Raw genomic sequence first — 26455 nt, 5'->3', positions numbered from 1 at the left:
TTATGCCCGCAGCCTTCCTCTCTGACCCTTCACCGCCGGATGTAACCAATGAGAAGCTCGGCGGTGGCTAAGCTGTTAGCGTATAGTAGGAAGACTGTGGTACAGTTTTCCAAAGAAGTAAATGGAAATAAATTGGTATGTGGGCTGTCGAGGGTTAAGCTCACATGTGACGACTCACCCAAAGTAAAACGAGGTCAAATATCAAAGCAGGATATTAATCTGCAAAGAGGAACGAAGGCGGGTGGCGCTAGCGCTAGCCACGCTGTGTTATCAGGCTAACGTCAGACCCACTCTTCTTTGTGTTCTCTCATCTTTAGACTAGTTTTGACTATTCTAAATATAGATTTACGTTTAATCGGCTAGGTAATTATACAGCTAAGAACATCCTAACTAATGCTAGCTCAGTTACACACAGACTGTCTCGTGTTAGACTGCGGTGCGTTCATGGACTACCGCAAACTGTAGGATGGATTTGGATCGGTCACTTGGATCGGCGCCATCAGTCAGATATCCGATCTATTAATTATGTCCATATCAGACCCGATACCGATATTGGATCAGATTGGTCCCACCCCTAATGATGAGTGCAGACCACCGCTATCTCCGCTTTTTACTTGCTCTAAACTGAGGGAAAAGGTCTCCCCATGCGGCATATTTACCAAAAAGAAAACAGACATTTTTTATTTTTTATAACTTTCTCATAACGAGGTAGAAAGTCACTGAAAAGAGCACTTCCATGTTTGTGCTAGAAGCAGCCATAGAATGCACATGCACATGTAGGTGCATGCTTTCAAGCATCGCTTCCAGCGTGATCATGGAAGTGTACTTTTCAGTGCATTTCCCCCTCATCTTACTGCTAAAATCTGCAGCACATCTGTGTGTCTGTATTGATTTGCACGCCACACTGCTGCTCCACTTATCCTTGATTCCTCTTTGGAGACTTCTTGGGTGAACTGGTTCAAACCTGGAGACATGAATAAATTATAAATATGAACAGATTTTCAATGAAATCCCAAAATGTTGCACAGAGTATGCATTCGTGGACTTCTGCTGCATTAATTCACCTCGTAAGTTGGATGGTTGGAGCTGGAAATGACGTCACACCAGTGTTAATTTCTTCAACTAAAACTATGACTGAAAATGTTTGTCAACAGTCTTTTTTCCATGACAAAAAGTAGACTGAGACTAACAAAAATAGATCTGTGATGACTAAAACTAGACTAAGACTAACAAAAATAGATCTGTGATGACTAAAACTAGACTAAGACTAACAAAAATAGATCTGTGATGACTAAAACTAGACTGAGACTAACAAAAATAGATCTGTGATGACTGAAACTAGACTAAGACTAACAAAAATAGATCTGTGATGACTGAAACTAGACTAAGACTAACAAAAATAGATCTGTGATGACTGAAACTAGACTAAGACTAACAAAAATAGATCTGTGATGACTAAAACTAGACTAAGACTAACAAAAATAGATCTGTGATGACTTAAACTAGACTGAGACTAACAAAAATAGATCTGTGATGACTAAAACTAGACTAAAACTAACAAAAATAGATCTGTGATGACTAAAACTAGACTAAGACTAACAAAAATAGATCTGTGATGACTAAAACTAGACTAAGACTAACAAAAATAGATCTGTGATGACTTAAACTAGACTGAGACTAACAAAAATAGATCTGTGATGACTAAAACTAGACTAAGACTAACAAAAATAGATCTGTGATGACTTAAACTAGACTGAGACTAACAAAAATAGATCTGTGATGACTAAAACTAGACTAAGACTAACAAAAATAGATCTGTGATGACTTAAACTAGACTGAGACTAACAAAAATAGATCTGTGATGACTAAAACTAGACTAAGACTAACAAAAATAGATCTGTGATGACTTAAACTAGACTGAGACTAACAAAAATAGATCTGTGATGACTTAAACTAGACTGAGACTAACAAAAATAGATCTGTGATGACTAAAACTAGACTAACAAAAATAGAACTGTGATGACTAAAACTAGACTGATTAACAAAAATAGATCTGTGGTGACTAAAACTAGACTGAGACTAACAAAAATAGATCTGTGATGACTAAAACTAGACCAAGACTAACAAAAATAGATCTGTGATGACTAAAACTAGACCAAGACTAACAAAAATAGATCTGTGATGACTAAAACTAGACCAAGACTAACAAAAATAGATCTGTGGTGACTAAAACTAGACTGAGACTAACAAAAATAGATCTGTGGTGACTAAAACTAGACTAACAAAAATAGATCTGTGATGACTAAAACTAGACTGAGACTAACAAAAATAGATCTGTGATGACTAAAACTAGACTGAGACTAACAAAAATAAATCTGTGGTGACTACAACTACCAAAAAACTAAGTTTAGTTTTCATCAAGATGACTAAAACTTGACTTAAATGTAGTTTAGTTTTTGTCAGACATCCAAAATCCGTGATATTTCTCCTCTGTGGGTAAATCTGTCAAAAACCAACACATCTGTATCTATTCTGCCTCTCAGCTGTAGAAAGCAGGGACCCCAGGTTTGGCAGAGAACACACTACCATGATTTGGTACCAGATTTAGGCAAGAAAATAAATGCTTGGACTAAAAGTAAAGACTAAAATGTGAGAACTTTTTAATGGACTAAAACTAGACTAAAACTAAAAAGGATAGAAATGACGGAAATGAGATTAAAACTAGAAAAAATTTCATTAAAAGACTAAAACTAAGACTACAATTAAAAATTGCTGCTAAAATTAACACTGCATCACACCCAAGTTGGATGCATCTCATTTGCTACGAGCTCATAAGAGTCAGGGACAGAGCCGGAAATCAACCTGACTTTGTTGAAACACGCCCACAGGGAAACGTATTTGGATGAAGTGATACACCTGCTCCACAGTCCCTGATCAAAGTCAGCTCTCTTTAAAGCATTTCTCCCCACTTATATCAAACAAGCTAACACAGGACATGTGTCACAGGTTTGTGTTAGAATTGTTTACCCAGAAATCACAGTTTCATTGCTGTTTTGTCAGCTGTGTTTCTCAGTGCAGTGTATGTTTGAATACGGGTCTGTCTCTGCTGTGGGCCATCTGATGCTTTGTTAAAGCTTCACATAAAAGTGCATGCACTAAAACTTTGTAAATCAGTCAGAAGGCACAGCTTTAATTCTCTCATGACTGTGCTGTTGGCCTCTTACTGCACATACGCACCTGCGCAGAGACGCTGAGCCATTATGCAGTTATTTAGGGGAAAAAAACGCCCCTTTCTATGCAAATTAGCCTCATTGCATTATTTCAGTAATTGCATGGCATAAACAGAGAAAGGATTAGTCTACTGAGCTGATGGAAGTGTGCTGCAGTTTTTATGACGAACTTTTCAGAGATCAGGAAACAGTTCCTCCTCTGTATGACCTTAAAATAAATGATGTGTAAATCAGGGCTGTCAAAATTGACGTGTTAATGCGGATTAATCCATCATCATGATTGATTAAAAATTTCAATGCGATTAACCCATCTACAGTGCAGAATGACTCAAAATCCCTGTAACGTCTCTGGCAATGCATTTTGGGCAGTTTGTCCAAGTAGGGTTACCAGCATGTTGCCGCGCAAGTGCAAATGGGCTGTTGATCCGGTAGTGACCAACCAACTCGATATGGAAGACGCTAAGCAGCACGTTGGCCCTCTGGATGGGAAATTTGAGTACAAAAACAAGGCGGAACATTCGACCGACATAAAGTATTATGCACATTCTGCAGGAAGGAGTTTTCTTTTCACCTAAGAACTTCCAGCTTAAAATACCACATTAAGGGAAAGCATACGTTTGTCAGAGATTGAGTCTGTTTGCTTATGCAAAATAAAACGCGATTAATATAGATTAAAAATGAATGATATTTAATCATGATTAATTGATATTAATCCACAGCAACTCTGTGATAAATCTGATTAAAAATTTTAATTTTTTGACAGCATATCAGTATTGCCTTTAATCAAACACACTGTATTTTAATCTGAATATTTAACATGGATTGTCAGAATCTGTGCAGGATGCAGGCTGGATGTGATAAACCTGTCGCAGGCACGGATGCAAGTGGATAACACACTACAGGACCGGGTGGGAATGGTCAGAAATCCAGGGTGCAGGAGCGGGATTAAGAAAGGAGTCCCACTCAGAGCCTCAGTTATGAGAAATTTATGAATGAGAACAAAATGTTGGTTTTCTGTTTGGTAAATACACCTTATGAGGGCCGTTTCTATAAAGGCCTGACTGATAATCAGCCAAACGATTTATTCAGCCAATTACAGCCTGTTAGAAATAATAAATCCATCAGAAATGGTCCTCTACATGCCAGCGTTAGCACTTGTATTTTCAATAATTAAATGCAGGGGATGTTACCTGGTTTTAGAGCAATGATGTCTGTGGCCATTGGACTGAGGAAACATGGAAAACTGTTCTGTGGTCAGAGGAAAGCACAGACGCCGTGTCCTATGGACTAAAGAGGAGAGGGAGCATCCAGCTTGTTCTCCTGGCTCAGGTCTAAAGCCTGCATCTCTGATGGTATGGGACTGCATTAGTGCAAGGGGTGTCAAACTCAAGGCCCGGGGGCCAAATCCGGCCTGTTGTACAGTTACATCTGGCCCTACATATCATATCATATTCTTATTCTAACTGGCTCTGAAATATGAGGTCTGCAGATTTCCTCCAGTCATAAAAATGTGAAAGAATAAAAAGATATATGGGAAATTTGTTTTTATTTCATAATTAAAATTTTTCTGATGCACAATTATGATTTCAGTCTATTATTTGGACTTTTATTACATATTTTGACATTTTACGTTTATTATTTTGACTTTATCTAATATTATGGCTTTTTCAATTCATAATTTTGACTTTGTCAGTTTGTTATTTTTACTTATCTCTTATTTTGACTTTTTTAATGTATTATTTTGCCTTTTTAGGTGCACCATCCTAAATTTTAAATCATGTTTTTTCCTTAAAACCATGATTGTGACTGCCTTTTTTACATATAGATATTGCCTTTTAAAAGCATTACTTTACCATCTAATTTCATGTTTTAACCTTTTGCACTAAGAACTTTGATGCTTTATCTCATATTTTGACCTTTTCAATTTTTTATTTGGACTTTTATCTCACATTTTTACCTTTGAGGTTCACATTTTTAAATCTGAAGTCATATTTTTTCCTTGAAAACATGATTTTAACATCTAATTTTGTGTTTTGACCTTAAGGACTAGGAATAGGTTTGACTTTTTATCTCAGATTTTGAGTTTTTTTTCTTTAAGTTATTTTGATTTTTAAAATTTCAAAATCATTTATCATTAGTGCTAATTTTTCCCCATGATTCATCACTGGTGAAGATGAGGTTAACCGTTAAATGTGGACCCTGTTAGACCCTCAGGTTAGTCCTGAATCCAGAATCCAGCCCTGTGACTGAGTTTGACACCCCTGCCTTAGTGCCTATGGCGTGGGCAGCTCTAACATCTGGAAAGGAACTATCAATGCTGGAAAGTAGAGAGAGCTTTTAGAGACACATCTGCTCCCATCCAGACAACGTCTCTGTCAGACCATGCTACGCCACATACCACATCCATCACAACAGCATGGCTTCACAGGAGAAGAGTCCAGGACCTGAACTGAGTCCAGACCTTTCACCAGTAGAAGATCCAGGAGTGTTGAGCAGCTACAATCAGGCAAGAATGGGAAAACCTTCCTCTCCTACACTTACATTTACAGCCTGTTGTTAAAGAAGCGGGGATGCTACACGGCGGTAACCATGGCGCCGTCACCTTTCAGATCACGGGTGGATGAAATGAACAGAAATCTCCGTCCGTATCCGTAGAGCATAAACGAGCCTTTAGACGCCAACGTTGATTGGTCCAGAATTACTGCCTGCTTTCCTCTCATCAGCCGATGGTGTTCATGAAGTTCTTGGTGCTCTCAGTATGGATGCAGTGATAGTACAGTCTTGGCTGTCACTTCTTCCTGAACTCCATCTTAAATTAGAAACCCGGCTCTGATCTGAATAGAAGAATCCGTCCCCTCACTGTGTCATCAGGAGAGATTTGAAGATGCACTCTGACTTTAATTATGATGTGAGATTAAGAATAACGACTCTGCTTAAAATGATAAACTAATGAAGGGTGCACGCTGTGGGCCTCTGACCTACATCGGCCCGGCTCAGGCTAAAAACATGCCTAACAAACATAAAATGCTCTGACAGTTATTAATTAGTCCCATTCAATACTCTTAACCTCCAGGTCAGCGAGCAGACACCATGTAATGATGTTGTCCGTGCGTGTGTTTGCTCCTTTATCCGCTGATTTTACACGTCTTTACTGTAAAAACCGTACAGCTGGGAGACGAGGAGGCGATGAGCAGACTGGATGGAAACATGAGCCGAGGTTTACCCAGAAACACGCAGAAAGCTGCTCTGCAGGCGGTATCGCTTTACCTTCAGCTCTTCCTGTTACATTAGCGTCCTCTCTGTGATCGCTGACAGTAAAAGCAGCTTTAAAACAAACACGTCCTTATCTGCATCTGTGGAGGCCTAGGGGTGGGCAAACACACCAGAAATCATTCCAGGAGGTCTGTTAGCTGGATGACAGCAGACGACAGAGAGCTGGATATTTATTTTATCATGCTCAACCAACGGTGGTCACGATCCAGAGTAACAAACTCTGACATGAGTCTATGAAAATCAGACCTAGTACAGGGGTGTCAAACTCAAGGCCCAGGGGCCAAATCCGGCCGGTGGTGCAGTTACATCTGGCCCTACAGATCAAATCATACTCTTATTAAACTGGCTCTAAATTATGAGGTCTGCAGATTTCCTCCTGTATAAAAATGTAAACTGAACCTTGATATCAAATATCCTTCAGTCATAAACATGTGAAAAAAATAAAAAGTAAAAATAATCAGATTAAAAGATATAGGGGAAAAGAAATTCACTTGTGTTTTTTTCATATTTTGAATTTTTCTGATTGCACAATTATGACTTCAGTCTTTTATTTTTATTTTATTTTATATTTTGACATTTTACATTTATTATTTTACCTTTTTAGGTGCACCATTCTAAATTTTAAGTCTTATTTTTTCATTAAAGACATGATTGTGACTTTCTTTTTTATATATTTGCCTTTTAGAAGCATTATTTTAACATCTTATTTTGTGTTTTAACCTTTTGCATTAATAACTTTGCTGCTTTTTCTCAAATTTTGATCTTTTCAATTTATTATTTGGACTTTTATCTCACATTTTTACCTTAAAGGGTCACATTTTTAAATTTGAAGTCATATTTTTTTCTTAAAAACATGATTGTGACTTTCTTTTTTATATATTTGCCTTTTAGAAGCATTATTTTAACATCTAATTTTGTGTTTTGACCTTTTGGAGAAATAGGTTTGACTTTTTTTCTCAGAATTTGAGTTTTTTAACCCTTTACCTACTGAGCCAGCACCAGCACTGTGTTTTATAAATCCGGAGTATTATTACCGTAACTCTGTCAAAGTTTGATGATCAGAAAAATTCCAGTGGTGTTGGAAAGCTGAGAATTGTGGGCATGCGCACATATATGGTTCATTACGGTACTCACAACTATATGATGTGGGCGTTCATAGCAAAACACCAGAAGTATCACGAGACCACTACACGGATTCTCAACACTGTAACTCCTCCAAAGTTTGCTCAATCTAAAAAATTCCAACGCTGACAGAGAGCTGAGAATCTGTGCTTTACAGCAATGTATGATGTGTGGTATATATATTACGGTAATGTCGAACAGCACCGTGAAAACAGCAGCTTTGGCAGAAGACGAGTGAGAAAGGAGAGTGAAGGAAGAGAGTAAAAGGAGAGCGAGTGAGAGTGGTGTTTAGTTTTCTGAAAACAGCGTTAGATAGTGGCATTTGTGTGTGTCTGTCATGTGCAATAACAACATGTTACTGAGAATGTGGAGAATGCATTTTTCCACCTGTATTTGCACTAATTGTCTCCTATGAATATAGTTATCTTTTGCACTGTGTTCTGCACACCCAGAGTCCTAGACTCCAAAAATGACTGCTGATTGTTCTAAACATGTATAGGTTCACATTTCAAATGTCAAATCAAAACTTCATGAGCAATAACAACATTTCTTCTCAAAAAAGCCATGAAAAACAAATCTGTTTTTGTGTTTTTCTCCTTTTAAACTGCTGACAATTCCATATAATGAGCAATAACCATTAACCAGATGTTGGAAAGTCAAGTTCAAGTACTCCTGGGAAAAGGGAGCAAAGCTCTGAGACTTAGGGCATTTCCTGACTATTTTACAGCCAGAATAACAAAATATGTCCAAGTCAACATTTTAGACTCAGCAGGTAAAGGGTTAACTTCTCATTTTGACTTTTTAAATCTCAGAATCATTTATCATTAGTGCTCATTTTTTCCCCATAATTTATAACTGGTGAAAATGAGGTTGACAGTTAAATGTGGACCCTGTTAGACCCTCAGGGGAGACCTGAATCCAGAATCCTGAATCCAGCCCCTTCTGTGATTGAGTTTGACATCCCTGCCAGAGTGGGACCTGTTTTATATCAAGGCAACAAAAATCAAGTCTTAGATGTTTAATATGGAGCTCTTTTATGTCTTTAGCTATCAGAAGTTGCAGACAGGCTCCTACATTCTGGACTCTACAGAAACCTGGCTGTGTTTCTGTATATTGATTATGTGGAAACGATGTGGACTTTTCAGCACATCTGTGTGTCTGTGTTGATTTGCACGCCACACCGCTGCTCCAGTGGTCCTTGATCCATCTCAGGAGACTTCTTGGGTGTTCTGGTTTGATGCTGGTGCCATGAAAAAAATCATAAATATGAGCAGATTTTCTATTGAGCCCAAAAATGTTGCACTGAGTCATCAATCAGAGATTCTGCTGCATCCCATTTACCTGGGAAGTCTGATGTTGGAGCAGAAAATGACATCGCATCTGAGCTGGATGTGTTCCACTGAGCTTGTTAGAAAAACTGGAAACCAGTCGGACTTTGTTAAAGCACGGCCAGAAGGATTTGGATGAGATGCTCCACCATCAAAGTCAGCTCTCTACAAAGCTCTTTTCCACTTATATTAAATCAGATAACACAGGAGAAGTTTCACACGGTGGTGTCAGAGACATTCACTGAGAAATCACAGTTAAACTGCTGTTTAGTCAGCTGAAGTCGCCAGGAAGCATGTTTGCACTTTTGGACCATTTTTGCCACTTTTCCCTCAGTGTTTGCCCCTTTTTGCCTGTTTTTACCACCTCTTGTCTATTTAAGCTTCCTTTTGCAATTAAATGCCACTTTTTGCCCATTTCACCCCTTTTTTTTCTAATTTATTACAATTTTTCCTACCTTTTTTCTGATTTTATGCCACTTTTTGCCCATTTTCCCACCCTTTTTTCAGATTTTTGCCCATTTTCCCATCTGTTTTTTTTATTTTTTCTAATTTTTCCTACATTTTTTTCTGATTTCTGCCACTTTTTGCCCATTTTCCCACCTTTTTTATGTTTTTTTTCCCAATTATTCCTACCTTTTTTTTCCGATTATTGCCACTTTTGACAATTTTTTGCAGCCTTTAACTAATTTTTCGGTCACTTCCTGCCCCTTCTGCCTCTTTTCTCCCTGTGTTTGCTGCTTTTTGACCACTTTTGCCACCGTTAATGATTTTAATCGCCATTTTTCACCTCTTAGATTGTGGCTCTTGCTAATGTATTGTTCTATAATTTGCCTCTTTGGTTGAGTAACACTGCTGTAAAATATCTCTTTACTGAGGATCAGGTCAGACAGCTATTTGCAGCTCTAACATTCTGATGTTTTTACCCATAATCCTGTTGGAAATAGGCTGCTGTATGTTAAAAACGTGATCGATTGCCCACCTCTAGTGGGGCTGAACAGATTCGTCTCTTTCTCTGAGATCAGACGGGTTTGTCTACACCGATTACCTGTTGGCTTTTCCGTCTCCCTCTCACTTCTGTCTTTTAATCCTCTTTTTAATTATTATTGCAGATATGAGGCTCAAATTAAGCTCAAAATGCTTGTTTTCCTAGCATGCAGATAAAAAGATTTACCCAGGGAGTTCTGAACACCTGCCTTGAAATATTGTTCCACCGTCTCCTGAATGCCATTTGGCTTAATTGACTTGGAAACGTCCCAAATGCGTCATTGACTATGTGGTCTAATTAATATTAATAATATATGCTATTATAAACATCAAAGAACATCTGGTGCCCCTGTTTTTCTCACCAGTCTTGTGTGTGACTCCCTCTCTCTCGCTCCGTTTCATCTTAAACCCAAGCAGCCTCCATGTATCTCTGCGTTTCAGGTGCTTCATCACAAACACACAAAGCATCTATTCGGAGTTTGATACCTACAGTATAACTGGCTGTGTAAGCAGAGGCTGTGATTGCACTGACGCTGATGTATGGCTGTAAATCTTCAAACCTATTTCCATATGAAATGAATCACTTGTCCAAGCCCAGCTGCATGCCTTTTTTCCCCACACGTACACGGCTCACTTGAAGCTTTATTTATTTATTTATTTACCTCTTTCCTCCTCCTTGCACATCCAATAAGGGCGGATAACTCACACGCATCACTTCATTAGATGCTCTGTGTTAGGTGAGAGAGGCTGGGGTTCCTAATGATGCAGTAATTGGAGTTTTGGTTGATAAATCTAAGCTCTAAAATTACTCCCCTCACATAATGTGAGCCTCGGCAGTGTAAGTAAATCTTAAACTGATTAAGTTAGCATGAACCAGGCAATCACAAAGATGGCACCCGTCCAAAGCAGGAGGAAAAAAGCCAGAGTGTTGGCTCTTTGTGTTGTTTTACTGCTCTCATGTAGGCTGGAAATGGCTTTAGGAAGGTCCACGCTGAGAGATGAGGGCAGGCGTGCGTGCGTTCTGAGCTAATGTCATCGTCATTTAAGCCTCACAATAACCCAGATAAACGGCGTGTCTGAAGGAGCTCCATTAGGCTGTTTGGGTTTTTTTTGTCTATTACTGGAGACGAGGGTGTGGCACCGTCAAAGGCTACTTCCCGCTCTGGAACGCCCACGCACACCGCCGCTTAAGGTCGTCATGGTAGCGGGTTTTTAACCTCCGATACAACTCCTGTGTTCCTGTGTCAGTACCACGGAAGCCCTCGGTATCCTTGAGGGTAATTCCTTATTTATATCAGCCAAAAATTCCAGGAGATCTCCAACACGCCTTTAAACTCTGGGCCACAGTCCTGCTGGAATAGAAAAGGACCTTCCCCAAACTGCTGCCTCACAGTTGGAAGCGTAGCATTGTCCAGAATGTCTTGGTCTGCTGAAGCTGGAGATAAGGGGTCTAGACCAGACCCTGAAAAACAGCCCCAGACCATTATCCCCCCTCCACCAAACTTCACAGTCAGACAGGTAACGTCCTCCTAGCATCCTCCAAACCCAGACTCACCATCTGACTGCAAACAGAGAAGATGATTGGTCGCTCCGCAGTCCAGTCTCGGCGTGCTTTCCTCCACTCCGTCTGACGCTTGGCATTGGACTTGGTGATGCGAAGCTTCCATGCAGCTGTTGCCATGGAAACCTAACGCTGGACACTTTCACACACCATGCTCCTCAGCCGTTTGATGATGCCAACCTCTGTGGCTGAGTTGCTGTTGCTCCTAAACTCTTCCACTTGGACCTGAATATCCAGCAGGGATATTTCACCAAGCGTCTTATTGCAAAGGTGGCATCATCACGGTACCACGCTTAACGTCTCTGAGCTCTTCAGAACGATCCGTTTAGGATCACAGATGTTTGAGACTGCATGGACAGGTGAGGATTTATACACCTGTGGCCGAATACTTTTGTCCATATAGAATATTTCAAATTTATCTGGGAAGAACAGAACATTTTCCAAATTTCTTGCAAGGTGATTGGATGAACATTCTGTCCATCCATAACCCCGGCCTTTAAACCAGCGTTACTCAACCAAAGAGCCAAATTATGAAAAAATACCTTTGCAGGAGCCCCAATCTAAGAGTGAAAAGTAGTGAAAAGTAGTGAAAAGTGGGTTAAAGTGGCACTAAGAATATGTTAAAGCTGGTAAAAAAGCATCCCTGGTCTCTGGCACCTTTATTTTGGGGTCACCGGCTGAAAAGTTTGAGAACCCCTGGATTACCATAGCAAATAGCACTACCAGTGACATTTCAGGGGCGGAGCCAGTGGTGACCAGTGTCAAACAGGGCCGTCTGGAATCTGATTGGCCTCCCTAAATCCTGTTCACCTTGTCAGCCCTTAACCATTTAGGCATACTCAATAACTCAGCATATCTCAGCATATTAGATCGGTTTAATTGTTTTTAAATATCTACAAGGAGAGGAATATGAAAACACCCCCCCCCCCCATCCATTTATGTTTCTGTATGTGGCCCTCAATGGAAAAAGTTTGGACCCCTCTGGTTTAATGGGACATTTTTGGTCTCCAACAGACTGAGAAGGTACAAAAAGTCTACAGCTCTGTTACCGAACCCTGATCAGCCAAAGAGCCACACTGATGGAAAATACCTTTGCAGGAGCCACAATCTCAGCGGTGAAAAAGTGGCCAAAAATGTGAAAAAAAGTGGCTTTTAATGGCAAAAGGCAGTGTGAATGGGCAAAAAATGGAAAAAAAAGGGGGGGGGGTGAAAAAGGGCAGAAATGGGCTAAAAGCTAATTGAGGGTTTGAAGGTTTTCTGGGGAGATGATTTTTGGAAGTAGGGCTGTCGTGGTAAACCGGTATTGATGGTAATCGTGGTATTAAAAAATAACATTTCATTATCATGTTAAAAATGTTCAGATGATAATATCGTGTAAATGATCCAGTGCCGCTCCAGCGCCGTCACGAGCCCTGAACATTTTTAAGAAGTCCACCAGTGTAACAGGTCAACTCCTCCTCCTCTAACCTCTGCGCCCCTCGTCCGTGAATCTGTCCAGCCTCACCTCGCCGTTCGCTGTCTCTCTCTCCATGTGCGCCCACACACGCTCACTGGGAGCCCAGTAAGACGTTTAGGCTACGTTCACACCGCAGGCCTTAACGCTCAATGCTGATCTTTTCTCAGATCTGATTTTTTTGTTTGCCACTGCAGTCAACTTCCAAAAGATCAGATACGTATCTGATTTAGAACCACGTACCAAAGTGGCCTGAATCTGATTCGAAACGGTCAGATTCAATGTGACTTGGGCTGTTCACACTGCCAGAAAAAAATCAGATACAAGTCACTTTCAACTGCAGTGTGAACGCAGCCATGGAGCCCTGCGTTGGACAGCTAACACCCTACCCCCCCATTCCCCCTGATTTCCTGACCTTTAACACCTGCTGGTGCGTGTGTGTCATCCCTCCCACCTGCACCCACAACGTGCACGTCTAGTTCCTCCTAAAGTCTGACCATCCATGTAAAACACGGATGACAGCAGCTGTGTTCAGTTTAAGAAATTATAATATTGCGTTCATTAAGCGCTGCCCTTGACAAATAAGGTTTTCATTGTTCTAGTCAAAGTTTTCTCCCTGAATGAAGCACGAAAGAAAAGTCTCACATCCTCGTCAGCTTCAACGCTCCAAAAACATCGGCAGCTGACGGCCTGGACTAATTTAACTGGACAACATTGATGAGAGTAACACCAGGGTCATATTTACAGACTACATCCTTTGTTTTTGAAGCTGTAGGTAGAATTATTTTCCTGATCATTGTTTGCGAGTGCCAAAGAGCGCAGCGCTCCGTCAGCTCTCTCTGAGAGTTCGTTTTTACTCTGTTTGCCCCTCTCTGTCTCTGTCCTTGTCTGTAAATTAAACGCTTCATGAAAAGAGGCCAGTGTTTATGGATAGAAGGAATTTCCCCTCAAATAACAGTATGATGGCTCAGTATCTCTGTGCCAGTCTCTTCCTGTGTGTCAGAGCAGTGGAGAGGCTCACAGGTCTGCAGCGCTGTGAGGAGCGTTAGAGCTTCTGTGCGTCTTTAAGGAAATGAGACTGTGCCTTGTTTACGGACTTCAACAGTTTTAGTGCAAAAAATTAAATTCAGACCTGATCCCAACGCAGCCCTCTGACTCGGTTCTTCTAGTGAGTCTAACAGGATCATTCTGGTTAAAAACTGCTGCAGGTGCTCTTAAAATACGTCTGTAATTAATTATTTGCTAATGTGTTTATAACCCTAGGTTTCTGACTCTGTGCTGATGTGACGTGTAAATCCTGTGTGGTGGATAAGTTCATCAGTCAGAGGTGGAGCCATGGGGGGGCTTGTGGGGTCTTTGCCCCTAATGTTTTCTCCAAAGCCCTGAATCTTTAACTTTGATAGAAGTACATTATCTTTGATAACTGATGAATGTAAAAAGAAATATCTTGGATTTTGATAACAGACTGACCCTGCTGATCACAACATGGAAATGTCGTTCTTATTGTCAAACTGAAAAAAACCTAAATCAGATGTTTTTTTTTTTAACTTTGAAAAGCTTAAAAGCACATGCTACAGAATAAATAAAAACCTTACTATTAATATTTCTGCATTTTTTAAGAAATATGACCGTCTGCAATGACAGCAGCTGCAGTACCTCCTTAGACAGGTTGAGTTTAATTCATCTGCTGAAAGGAAACACAACATAAATAAAGTTAAAGACAAATTTGATGAACTGTCCCATTATTAATTTAAATTTTTTTTGATATCGTGATAATATCGTTATCGTGACATTTTTTGCCCACGATAATCGTGAGGTGAAACTCTGATATCGTGACAGCCCTGGTTTGAATATTAGTTTAGAGTAAGACATTAAAGAGCCAGGCGTTGAGTACCGCTGCTCTGAACACATTTACAGTACAAAGACTGGTGAGGACACAGAGTTGCTGTTTCAGCAGTGGTTTTTCTCTCTCAGGAGGTTCAGCTCTGTTTCATTAACATGCAGCCGTTATTTTACGGTTTTGTACGTATGAAATAGTAAAAATCCGCCCGGTTTTACAGCCGTTCCTCTCACAGAGGCAGCTCCTCCATTAAAGTTTGAGACAAAGTAAAGAAGTACAGATCATTAGATCCAGATTTACCTCTGAGGATGAGCTCAGGGTCAGATCCTGAGGTGTATGAAATTGATATTTCTCTGGCGGGGATGAATCACTGTTGTAACTCAGATATTAGTCCATTAAAGAAGAACAATAAGGCATCAATATGCATAGAATTAAATTAATGGTGGTGGGTTTATCTCCCCATCCCAGACGCATCCCTAAAAGACACAGTATAATGTATGACCTGACCTTCAAATGCCAGGAGAGTGTTGGGCAATAAACTGCCAATATTTGTGGCTTAATGGCGGCGGATGACTTTTACTGTAATTGGAACGGCAGCGAAACAGCTGGGCTGTTTAAAGACAGAGCAAGGCTGAGGTCTCCGACAGTCACTAACTCAAAACGCTCACAGGGAGTGTGTTTAACCCTGAAGACACGCCTGTGATGGCGGCGGGGATTAAAGGGGAGGTAAACAGAGGGACGGAGACATTTAGATCACCTTTAATTAAAACTTAAAGGAACAGTGCTTAAATTTTAACTCCAGGGCTCTCAATCAAAGCAAGAACCCAGGAAGAGCAGGAGATCCTGGTTCTAAATTGAGGACCGGGGGTCCTTTTAGCAGCTACTCTAACGGTCTTTGGATTAATCCACCAAAATAAAAGCATTTTCGTCTAGATCTAGTCAATAAAAAGAGATTTTAGTCTCCTTATGATTTAATCATCCAGATTCTAGAGTTACCACTCTGGTGAAACACCCACATCCATCCTTCAGTCACTTTAAATACACTGAAGAAAAACTGGAATTCTCTCTGCCAGTTTTTTAATACTGAGTGTCCGCTAGGGGCGTGACGAGATCTCGCCAGACTAAAACGTCACGAAAAAAAAATCTGAGAGCAACAGGATGCGTTGAGGCAGCAGCTTCCATCAGGTGGTTCATTTGACCTGGATCCTGGTAGTTCCTGACACCCTCCAACGGTCTTTGTGGGATCAGCTGATCCTGTTTGAATCACTGCTGATGCCCCGCCTCCACGTGCGTTCACGTTCTCTGGAGCCACAATCAGAGAGTGAAGTAAACGTGCAGTACGCCTGTGACACACAACCCAAAGGTTGGTGGCACTTTTAACGGCTTTTCTCCCTCCAGATCTCGTCCATAATGTTCTTCTGTTTTAGTTAGTTTTGAAAGCACTCAGCACAGTTTGAATCAGTTTTCTTTTTTTTTTTTAATTTTATTTTGTTTGTTTTTGGTTTTTTGTTTGTTTTTGGTTTTATTTTGTTTATATTAGATTGTGTCCTTTGTTTTTCATTTTTGTCATTTTGTTTGTTTTAGTTTTTGTCATTTTGTTTATTTTAGTTTTTATTTTGTTTGTTTTTGTTGCTTTGTTTAAGATATTGTTTTTTCTTTTGTTTTAGTTCTTGTTATTTCTTTGTTTAGTTTTTATTTTGTTTGTTTTTGTTGCTTTAGGTTTTGCTTTTTGTTTATTTAGTTTTTGTTGTTTTGTTTGTTTTGTTTTGTTTATTTTAGTTTTTATTTTGATTGTTTTGTTTGTTTTAGTTTTTTCTTTTGTTTTAGTTTTTGTTATTTCTTTTGTTTTAGTTTTTGTTATTCTGTCCAAGTTTTTATTTAGTTTATTTTAGGTCTTTGTTTTGTTTGTTTTGTTTTTGTTTAAGTTTTTAAGTTTTTGTTTAAGTTTTTGTTATTTTTTTGTTTTGATTTTTATTTTGTTTGTTTTTTGTTGTAGTAGTTTTTGGTTTGTCATTTTATTTATTTTGTTTTTGTTATTTTGTTAGTTTTAGTTTTATTTGTTTTAGTTTTTGTCTTTTTTTGTTTTATTTTGTCTGTTTTTGTTGCTTTGTTTAAGTTTTTGTTATTGTATTTATTTGTTTTTGTTTGTTGTAGTTTTTGGTTATGTTTATTTTTCATTTTCTTTTTGTTGTTTTGTTAGTTTTTGTTATTTTGTTTGTTTTAGATTATTTTATATTGTCTTCTTTGTTTTTATTTTAGGTTTTTTGTTTTTGTTTTTTGTCTGTTTTATTTTTTTGTTTTATTATTTTTAGATTTTTGTTATTTTGTCTTTTTTTCTTTTTATTTGAAGTTTTTTTGTTTTTTGTCTGTTTTATTTTTTGTTTTGTTATTTTTAGATTTTTGTTATTTTGTCTTTTTTGTTTTATTTTAAGTTTTTATTATTTTTGGTTTTTTGTTTTATTTTTTGTTGTTTTGTTAACTTTCAGAAAGTAGACCCCCTCATTTCCATCTTTTTTTAAACTGAACCTGTTTCTACAGTAAAAAATATTTTATTTTTGTTCTCATTCATCTTCACTCTCATCAGAGCAAGCTGAAAACTGAATTTTAGAAATTTTGTGAATCTGTTAGAAATAAAAACTGAAGTTTCACACTGACATAAATATTCAGACGCTTTGCTGCGACTCTGTAAATGTGGCTCAGGCTCTCTGGTCTTTACTGAGATGTTTCTACACCTTGACCAGAGTCCACCTGTGCCAAATTAACCTGATTGGACCGGATTCTAAAGGCTCACCTCTCTATAGAAGGCCTCACAGCTGACTATGATATCAGAGCAGAAACCAAGGGTCAAAGGTCAAAGGAGCTACAGAGACAGGATTGTTGACAAGCACAGGTCTGGGGGAGGATACAGAAACCTTTCTGCGGCACAGCGGCCTCCAGAATTCTCTAGGAAGACATTTGGAGGAACCAGGACTCTTCTAGAGCTGGTCACCATCAGGAGAAGGACCTTAGTGAGAGAGGAGACCAAGAACCTGATGGTCCCTCTGACTGAGCTCCAGAGATCCTGGAGGAGATGGGACAGAGTTCAGAAAGACAGCCATCACTGCAGGTGTAGAAACATCTCAGCAAAGATCAGAGACATGGAGGAACCTGAGCTACAATTACAGAGACGGATGTCAGTGTGAGATTTCAGCTTTTTTTATTTTTGACACATTTGCAAAAAAGAGTAAAATTCTGTTTTTACTCGGCCATGTTGGGGAGCTGAGTGTAGATGATTGAGACAAAGATTGAACATATCAGGCTGCATCAAACAAAGCCGAATAAAGCAGAGGAGGTCTGATGACTTCTGAATGCTGGGTAGAATAACTGACAGTTCCCATGATGCATCTGTGATTAAACACAGACTTACAGCTGTAAAAATGAAGGATTTCTCTGACTGTCTCTTAAATTTATTGAAGGTCATTTAAGTATTTAAGTCAAAAATATGTGGAGCATCAGTTTAGTCCTGTTTTAATGGAATCAGACATTTCCATGCTAAAACTCTCCATGTTGTTATTTCATGGAAAAGTTAACGCCAGCGCGATCACACGTCTGATATTTCTCACTGCTAACAGGAGAAAAATCGCCCCGTGTCATTCTCTGCCATAATACACTTTGTACTTTGTGAATTATGGTTCTAAGTCGCCATTTTTCAGGAGTGAAGCAGAAATAAACTCCGCTTCAGAGCGCGGGGCGCTTCATCAGAGCAGCTCACACGTTGGCCTCGGTTATTTCTGACTGGGAAACCCACTTACTGGTTTTGATGGAATGAGGTCCTCGTCTGAGACATCTGCCTCGTTCTAGTTGTTTTAAATGTTCACTGTTTATTATTTCTGGAAGAATCTTGTTTGCTGTTAACATCTTTGGGTGTATTTATTGCACACGGTGGTGGCGTCCATACTGTAAAATGATGGATCACTGGAGCTGAAAGCTGATTACAAGCTTGATTTACTGCAGGGCAGCGCTTAAATCATTCAACTCAGCCGGCTGCAGGATTGCAACATTTTTCATGTTTAGACAACAGTTGTTGGTACCAACATTTCTCACCACAAAATGCTCGCTACTCCTCCCATACACGCTTCCTAATTTGATCCTGTTCTTCTCTTGTTGTCTCTGTTAGGGGAGAAAGTCTACAGGTGTCCGCTCTCCTCTGCTCAGACCGCCTCCCTCAGCTTCCACCTGGACCGCTACCACTTCCCCCCCTGGCAGACCAGCAGAGACCTCTCCTCTCCGCTGCAGCCGCCCAGCAGCGGCTCCAGCCCTAATCCTAAACTCAGACCGCGGTCCGGCGAGGACTGGAGCCCTGCTGCAGGCCTCTACCACGGTCTGGAGAGCGAGAGCGCCCTGCTCCTGAACAAGCAGGCCAATCTTTCTGACAGGGAGGCAGAAGGAGACGCCTCTTCATCCGCTCGGAGCAGGAAGTCCCAGTATGAGCCTTTAGATCTGTCGCTGCGGCCTGAGTCAGTTTTCACCAACGGACTCTCGTCCTCCTCCATAACCCGCCGGCTGCAGAGCTTCTCCAACCCTGCCAAACCCTCGTACCACTGTGACCTTCTGGGGCCGGGAACTAAAGAAGACCTGCAGAAAACCGGGCTGGATGCTGAGGGGGAGTTTGAGAATCCCGAGCTGGGGCGGGAGGACGAGAACGACGAGGCCGCCAAGTGGAAGGTGCTGAAGAACAGTGTCCTCACACCGGAGGAGACGGGGCACGCCAGCGCTGATTTCCAGAAGATGGAGGAGCCGAGCGCCTGGAGCCGAGCTGTTTCCGGATCGCCGATCTCATCTCTGGAGAACCTGACCCCGGGACAGGCCGATCCGCTCCAGCAGCAGGCCGGTCTGCTCTCCTTCCTCAGACCTCAGGGGGGTCTGAGCGGACCACACAAAGCCAGCATGAATGGAGGCGGGGACGTGGAGAGAGACATGGCATCAGGTGAGTTTCAGTCAGTGGATCATGTCTTTACATTAAAGTTGTTGAAAAAAGCGGTTCTCAACTGGTGGGTCGAGACCCAAAGTTCTGTGTCATAGGTCATAGGGCGGTTTCCAGTGGTCTATGATTGAGTCTGAAACTGCACACTTATCCCCGACCCACTCTTCCCATAGTAGTGATTCTAACCCGGTCTCTTCAGGACCACCACCCCCTCCAGAAACACACAGTGTGTAAAATTACACCACCAGGGGGCGCTCAACCAAAACAATAATAGAACGTGATGAGAACAGACAAGCTCCAACACTCTAGTTTTGAATGAAGGACTCAAAAAAAAACTGTTTTATTTTCATCCTAATTTTCTCATAATGAGGAGAAGAGCGCTGAAAAAGGCACTTCCATGTTCACGCTGGACACAGCCCCAGAATGCACTTTTCAGATTTTATCTTCAAAGATGAATGTGTGTCAAACATCCAGTCTAATTAAAGATTTTCTGCTCTGGTAGAAATAACATACAGATGTACAACCCCAGCTCCAAAAAAGTTGGGTCGCTGTTAAAATGTGAATAAAAACAGAAGTCAATGATTGTCAAATCTCATAAATCCATCTTTGATTCACAATAGAACAGAAACAACATATCAGATATTAAACTGAGACATTTTAACATTTCATGAACAATATTAGCTCATCCAGTTCAGGACCCGGACTCTCCTCCTGTGAAGCCATGCTGTTGTGATGGATGTGGTATGTGGTTTAGCATGGTCTTGCTGAAATAGTCGCAGCCTTCCCTGACAGAGATGTTGTCTGGATGGGAGCATATGTGTCTCTAAAAGCTCTCTCTACTTTCCAGCATTGATAGTTCCTCTCCAGATGTTAGAGCTGCCCACGCCATAGGCACTAATGCAACCCCATACCATCAGAGATGCAGGCTTTAGAGCTGAGCCAGGAGAACAAGCTGGATGCTCCCTCTCCTCTTTAGTCCACAGGACACGGCGTCTGTGGATTCCTCTGACCACAGAACAGTTTTCCATGTTTCCTCAGTCCATGTTAAATGAGCTTTGGTCCAGAGAAGACGATGGTGTTCCTGGATCCTGTTCACATATGGCTTCTTCTCTCCATGATCCAGCTTTAAAGAGATACTTCAACATTTTGGCAAATTTGCCCATTGCCAAATTTCCTATAGTCTTAGTAATAGGTCCGTTTCCTTTAGTCGTCGGTGCAAACTGTTTCTAGATCTGGGGGGACTGATATACCAGGTGAACCGCTAACGCTATGGAGACAGATAGTGTTTTTTGCTTTCCCTCATCAAACTTATCAAATACACAATCCAACAACTCCAAAACGTTCTCATGGACAAGTTGTGACCTGCACATTCACCACGCTATGAAATAATCATGGAACATTACGAGACGGAGATGTTTTAAAGCTAAATGCAAAGCCGGAACTACACTCCAGACATGGGTGCTGCACTGTGTCCCTCCGCCCAATGGTTCACTCAAGAAATAGTTCTGAGTATTTGCTTCATGTGTCCTAATGTTACATAATTATATGTTATTATTTCATAGCGTGGTGAATGTGCAGGTCAAAACTTGTCCACGAGAGCGTTTTGGAGTTGTTGGATTGTGTATTTGAGGAGTTTGATGAGGGAAAGCAAAAATTCCATCTGCTAACATAGCGTTCGCGGTGCAGCTGGTTTAGCGGTCCCCCCAGATCTAGAAACAGCTTGCACCAACAACTAAAGGAAACAGACCTATTACTAAGACTATAGGAATTATGGCAATGGGCAAATTTGCCAAAAAGTTGAAGTATCCCTTTAACTGTCATTGGTGGATGGCTCGGCCAACTGTGCTGACAGACGATGATTTCTGGAATGTTCCTGAGCCCATGCAGAGATTTCAGTCCAGAATCATGCCTGTTTTTAATGCAGTGGCCCCTGAGGGCCCCTTCAGCCTGTTCCCTTGCTCTCAGAGATTTCTCCAGATTCTCTGAATCTGTTGATGATATTATGGACTGTAGTCGGTCTTTGCAATTTTACGTAGATTTTAAATTTTTCTGAAGAAATTCTGCAATTTTTAGATGCATTTTTGTTAGATAGGAGAACCACTGAGAGACTCTGCCTCTCTAAAATGCTCCTTTTATACCCAGTCATGTCACTGACCTGTTGCATATTAACCTTATTGGTTGTAAAATGCTCCTCCAGCTGTGTTTCATTAATACCACTTACTTCTCCAGCCTTTTGGTGCCCTGTCCCTACTTTTTTGAGATGCGTTGAGCTAATATTTTTCATGAAAAATGAAGTTTAACATCAGATATGTTGTTTCTGTTCTATGGGGAATAAAATATGGGTTTTAGATTTTTAAAAATGCATTTTGATTTTATTTACACGGTGTCCCAATGTTTTTGGAACTGGGGTCGTAAGAATAAGAAAATCTTGGTTTGGTGCAGTGATTGCAAAAAACAGCAACTTAATAATCATGATTACACTCATTCAGTAAGCATTGAACATGTTTTCTAATGAAAAGAAAGGACATAAACATAAAAACTGCTGCAGTGTAAGTCAAAATATTTAATATTTTTCTAAATCTTTCAGCCCTCTCTGGTTTGATGTCTGCTTTTTTCATATTTTTTAAATTTACTAAAATTATTTTTATGTTAAAATCTTGCCTGTTTGGGTTCTGGTGGTCTAGAGGTTCATTCGTAGGCTTTTCTTTTGGTCCTCAGGGTTCAGGTCTGACTCTGGTTCCCTGCTCCGTTTGCCATCCTGCTCCTCTATAATTCAATTCAATTCAGTTTTATTTATATAGCACATTTCATACAAATGTAAACTCAATGTGCTTTATAGAGGATAAAAACAGACGCAAAACAAACAAACAAAGATTGATTCAAGAAAAACTGAATTTTTGCAACAATCTACACATTTTGCATAATATTAATGTTGGGATCATCTAAACAGAGCACATTCAAATGCATAGACAAGTTTACACACAAAGATAACCTAACAACCAAAGGCGTGCGAGAAAAGCAGCGTTTTAAGGCCACTTTTGACAGAAGTGTTTCAGCAGATCTCAGGTCAGCGGGCAGTTTGTTCCAGAGGACAGCACCATCGTGCCTGAATGCACCGTTGCCAGATTTAGTTTTAATTTTAGGTACACTGAGGAGACACATGCCTGATGATGAGAGGCCTGATGGGATGGTAGTCAGTGAGAAGGTCAGAAAGATAGCGGGGTGCCATAGCATTCAGAGATTTATAAACTAGAAGTAGTATTTTGAAATCAGTTCTGCACTGGACAGGAAGCCGATGAGGGTGTTTTAGTGCAGGTGTAATGTGTTCTGTTTTTCTTGTCCCAGCAGCGTTTTGGATGAGCTGGAGCTTCCAATTGACTTTTTAGGAGGTCCAGCAAAAAGGGCGTTGCAGTAATCCAACCTGCTGGATGTAAATGCATGAACCAGCTTTCCGGAGTCCCATTGTGACATGAAGCGCCTTAATTCAGAAATGTTTTTCAGGTGGTAAAATGCGATTTTTGTAATACCCTTTATGTGGTTTTGGAAGTTTAGATCTGAATCAGTGATGACATCTAGGTTTCTGACATGCTCACTGTGCTGTAGAGGGAATGGTGACATGGAGATGAACTCTTGCCTCTGTTTTTGAGGGCCTACTATTGTTTCAGTTTTGTCTTTGTTTAGTTGTAGGAAATTATGGGACATCCTTTTGCTTATTTCATCAATATAAAGGCATACAAGTCTTCCTAAATCCTCTATCTTCCATCCTGACAACAGTATTTTGTAACATCTGTGGCGTTTATCAAAGCTGCAGGCTGATCTGTGTGAGATCTGCAGATATCTACTGCCACCTAGTGGACGAACGTCGGCCGGTCCAGTCTTTGTGTCCTGTTCCCTCCTTTGTCTCTGACTGTGCAGGGCCTCAGCAGAGGAGCAGATTTATATATATATGTTGAATCTAAGAGCGCGTGATCGCGTCGGCTGCTCTGGAAATCCAAAAAAAGTTTTCCTCAGCCTCTCAGCTCTCGTCACAGCAGAGGTGCGAGCAGCAAGTGTGAGTGTGTGAATAAATCCTGAAAATTACAAACACTTCACTTCCTTTATGCTGATAAGGCTTTGGTGTTTTTTATGGTATCTGTGATCTCAAATAGGGCTAAAGAAGACACAGGTGTGTGCCACTGATTACCCCCGCTCTTTAAAGGACGATATAATCTCCCAGTGTGATAGGTTACAAATCGCCCGAGCCGATGGAGCCCACTGATGGAGTGGCTTAAGCTCTTGTGCTGGTGTGATATGCTTGCTGAGTGCAGATTTAATAATGCTGTCTCTCAGGAGAGGGAATCCAACAGCTGGGCTCTTTGATATGCATGTATTATGAGTGCAACATGATACACCTTCCCTCTGATCCCCTTCTTATTCAGAAACTCAATATGTGCATGTGAAAGACAGGAGAGTGCCTGTCAACTCCATTAGGGATTAACATCTGTTCCCTTTCTTTATGATTCCAACGCCGAGATGTAGTTTTCTGTTTGATTGTACAGATGGTTGTTCTATGTGCCAGAAACACCTAACGCTGTCACGGCCGCCACGCCGTGCACGCTCCCCGCTCACTGTTAGTGAGCAAAATGTGCCTTGAATTAGAGAATTACATCTAGAGGCTTAGATTTAGATTAGATTTAGAAATTCTGCTGTGGTTGAAAAGCTGTTAGTTTTGACTTGTCTTGAGCAAAACTCGTGCTTTAAATCCCTAAAAACCTACAAACAATCAGCAACATTCACAACGATCACACGCTGCAAATACAGCTGAGGTTCAGACGTGGGAAGGACAAATACGCTTCAGGTATCTGTGCCCTACTGGGTATTTAGTTTCTGACAACAACAGAGCTGTTAAAGCCCTCTCAGACCGCTGCTGGAAATGACAGGGAATTTAAATTTTAATCCCTCTTGAACCATAAACTGTAGTTTTGAATCCAATCTGGAGGCTTTTTTGGGGAGCCGGACTCTTCAGGGACTTTTCGAGAAGGACCTGGATGCATCCGAGGACCTCCATATCTCGTCTCCTAACACTGGAATTCGCTTGAACTGAATGTCGCCTTCGTTGTTTTCTCCGTGTGTCGCCACCATGTTAATAGAGGCAAGTCCGCCACATAAGGAAATACAAGTAGACGAAAAATACGAGACTTTCCAGACTAACAAGCACAGTGATTATATAACATTAGTTTTAATTAATCAATTTATGATCCAAATTCAAGAATCACTTTGCACAGACATAATATGCCACAGTAGATTGGCTTGCAGGACACCGATGTTGCCGCCATGTCGCTACGTTATTCAGTAGACAAGGATTGTACAAGGTTTTGGAAGAAAAGCTCAAAGATCAGATGAATATATATCCTATATCCCGTTTCCTTGTTTCTCACTGGTGAATCCGTCTTCAAAGCTCCCGTCTGAGCCGTTTGGGCCCGGTTAGAAAGTGACAGGACCAATCAGTGACGAGGGGCGGTACTTTCAGGCGTGGTGGAGTTTTGACGTAAGCAAGCAGCAACAAGAGCTGGTGCAGTTATGGAGGAAGAGATTAGCGTGGATGCTGCTAAAGCGCCAGTTTTAACAGAACTTGACGACATTTCTTTGTTAAAAGAAGAACAAAGAACAGCAGTGAGTTGTTTTCTTTTCAAAAACCACAAAAGTCGTGTACTGATGTGTCAACAGTCGCCATGGTTTATGTTATTCCTCGGTAGCTGCTATGTCATGAGTTTTGTTGCTCTGATTGGCCCGTAGAGATGTGACAGAACGTTCATCCAATCACACTCCAACGTTTTTTCAAAGCCTCTGCCTTTTCTCAGACGTTTCCTATTGAAGCTTTCCCAGATGGATGTGGGAAACACATCCATCTGCCGTGTCAGGTTGGCATTGGCAGAGAAAATTTGGCAAATTCCTTATGGGCGCAACCCACATTCTCAGCTCTGCTGCTCATCCCGTAAATGCATGTTCCTTATAAATGTGGCTCCATTTAGAAAGGGGAGTAAACATGCTTTCAGTTTAAGATTTATTGCCAAGAAGCATTGTTACAACAAAGAAATAATCTACCAAACACAAATTTCCTTACTTTTTGTGTTAACTTTATACACTGGAGACCAAAATTAGAGAACAATTTATGAACACTTGATTTATTCCAGAATAATGTAATCTTCATTGCTCAACATTTGAAGGATTTTCTGTTGTGGCAATACCATGCTACTGGAACATTGTTTTAAAACAGAGAAAGGAACTTCAACAAAAAATAATTATTTTGTGGGAAACACAGTGATCAAAATTAAAGACCAGCAATGCCTGTAGCACAAAGAAAGATTATAGCAAAATTTTCTGAAGGTTACGGCAGTCAGAAATGAGTAGGAAGTGTACAGGCCTTCGCTTTGAATGACTGGAGCACATCTACAGCCACAGGACGTCACCAGTCTCTCACACTGCTCTGGTGTGATTTTGGTCCACTCTTCTTCCAGTCTCCTCCACAGTTCAGTGACTCTAGTGGGTTTATTGGCCGTAACTTTGTCGCCAAGGATTTTCCAGAGGTTTTCTCTTGCGTTTAGATTAGGACTCTGGGCTGGCCATTTCAATATTTCAGTGTTTTCAGTTTCAAAGAACTGCTTTACTCATTTTGCTGGTTGACACTGGGCATTGTCCTGCATGAAAATGACTGTCTGGTT

The 26455-nt window shown here is 40.6% G+C and overlaps 1 protein-coding gene across 4 annotated transcripts in view; it reads left to right on the top strand.

Moving 5' to 3' along the window:
• Positions 1-26455, top strand: part of LOC121514753 (zinc finger protein 536-like) — a 92587-nt gene that overhangs the window by 47876 nt on the left and 18256 nt on the right. For all 4 annotated transcript variants that reach the window (XM_041795046.1, XM_041795043.1, XM_041795045.1 and 1 more), the window contains one exon: positions 18948-19757. In XM_041795046.1, the coding sequence (XP_041650980.1) occupies positions 18948-19757 (810 nt within the window). The remainder of the gene's footprint in view (positions 1-18947; positions 19758-26455) is intronic.

This window comes from Cheilinus undulatus, linkage group 9, assembly GCF_018320785.1.
Source record: "Cheilinus undulatus linkage group 9, ASM1832078v1, whole genome shotgun sequence".
Lineage (NCBI taxonomy): Eukaryota > Metazoa > Chordata > Actinopteri > Labriformes > Labridae > Cheilinus > Cheilinus undulatus.
The sequence above is the reverse complement of the archived record's forward strand: the minus strand, read 5'-3'. Positions and strand labels throughout refer to the sequence as shown.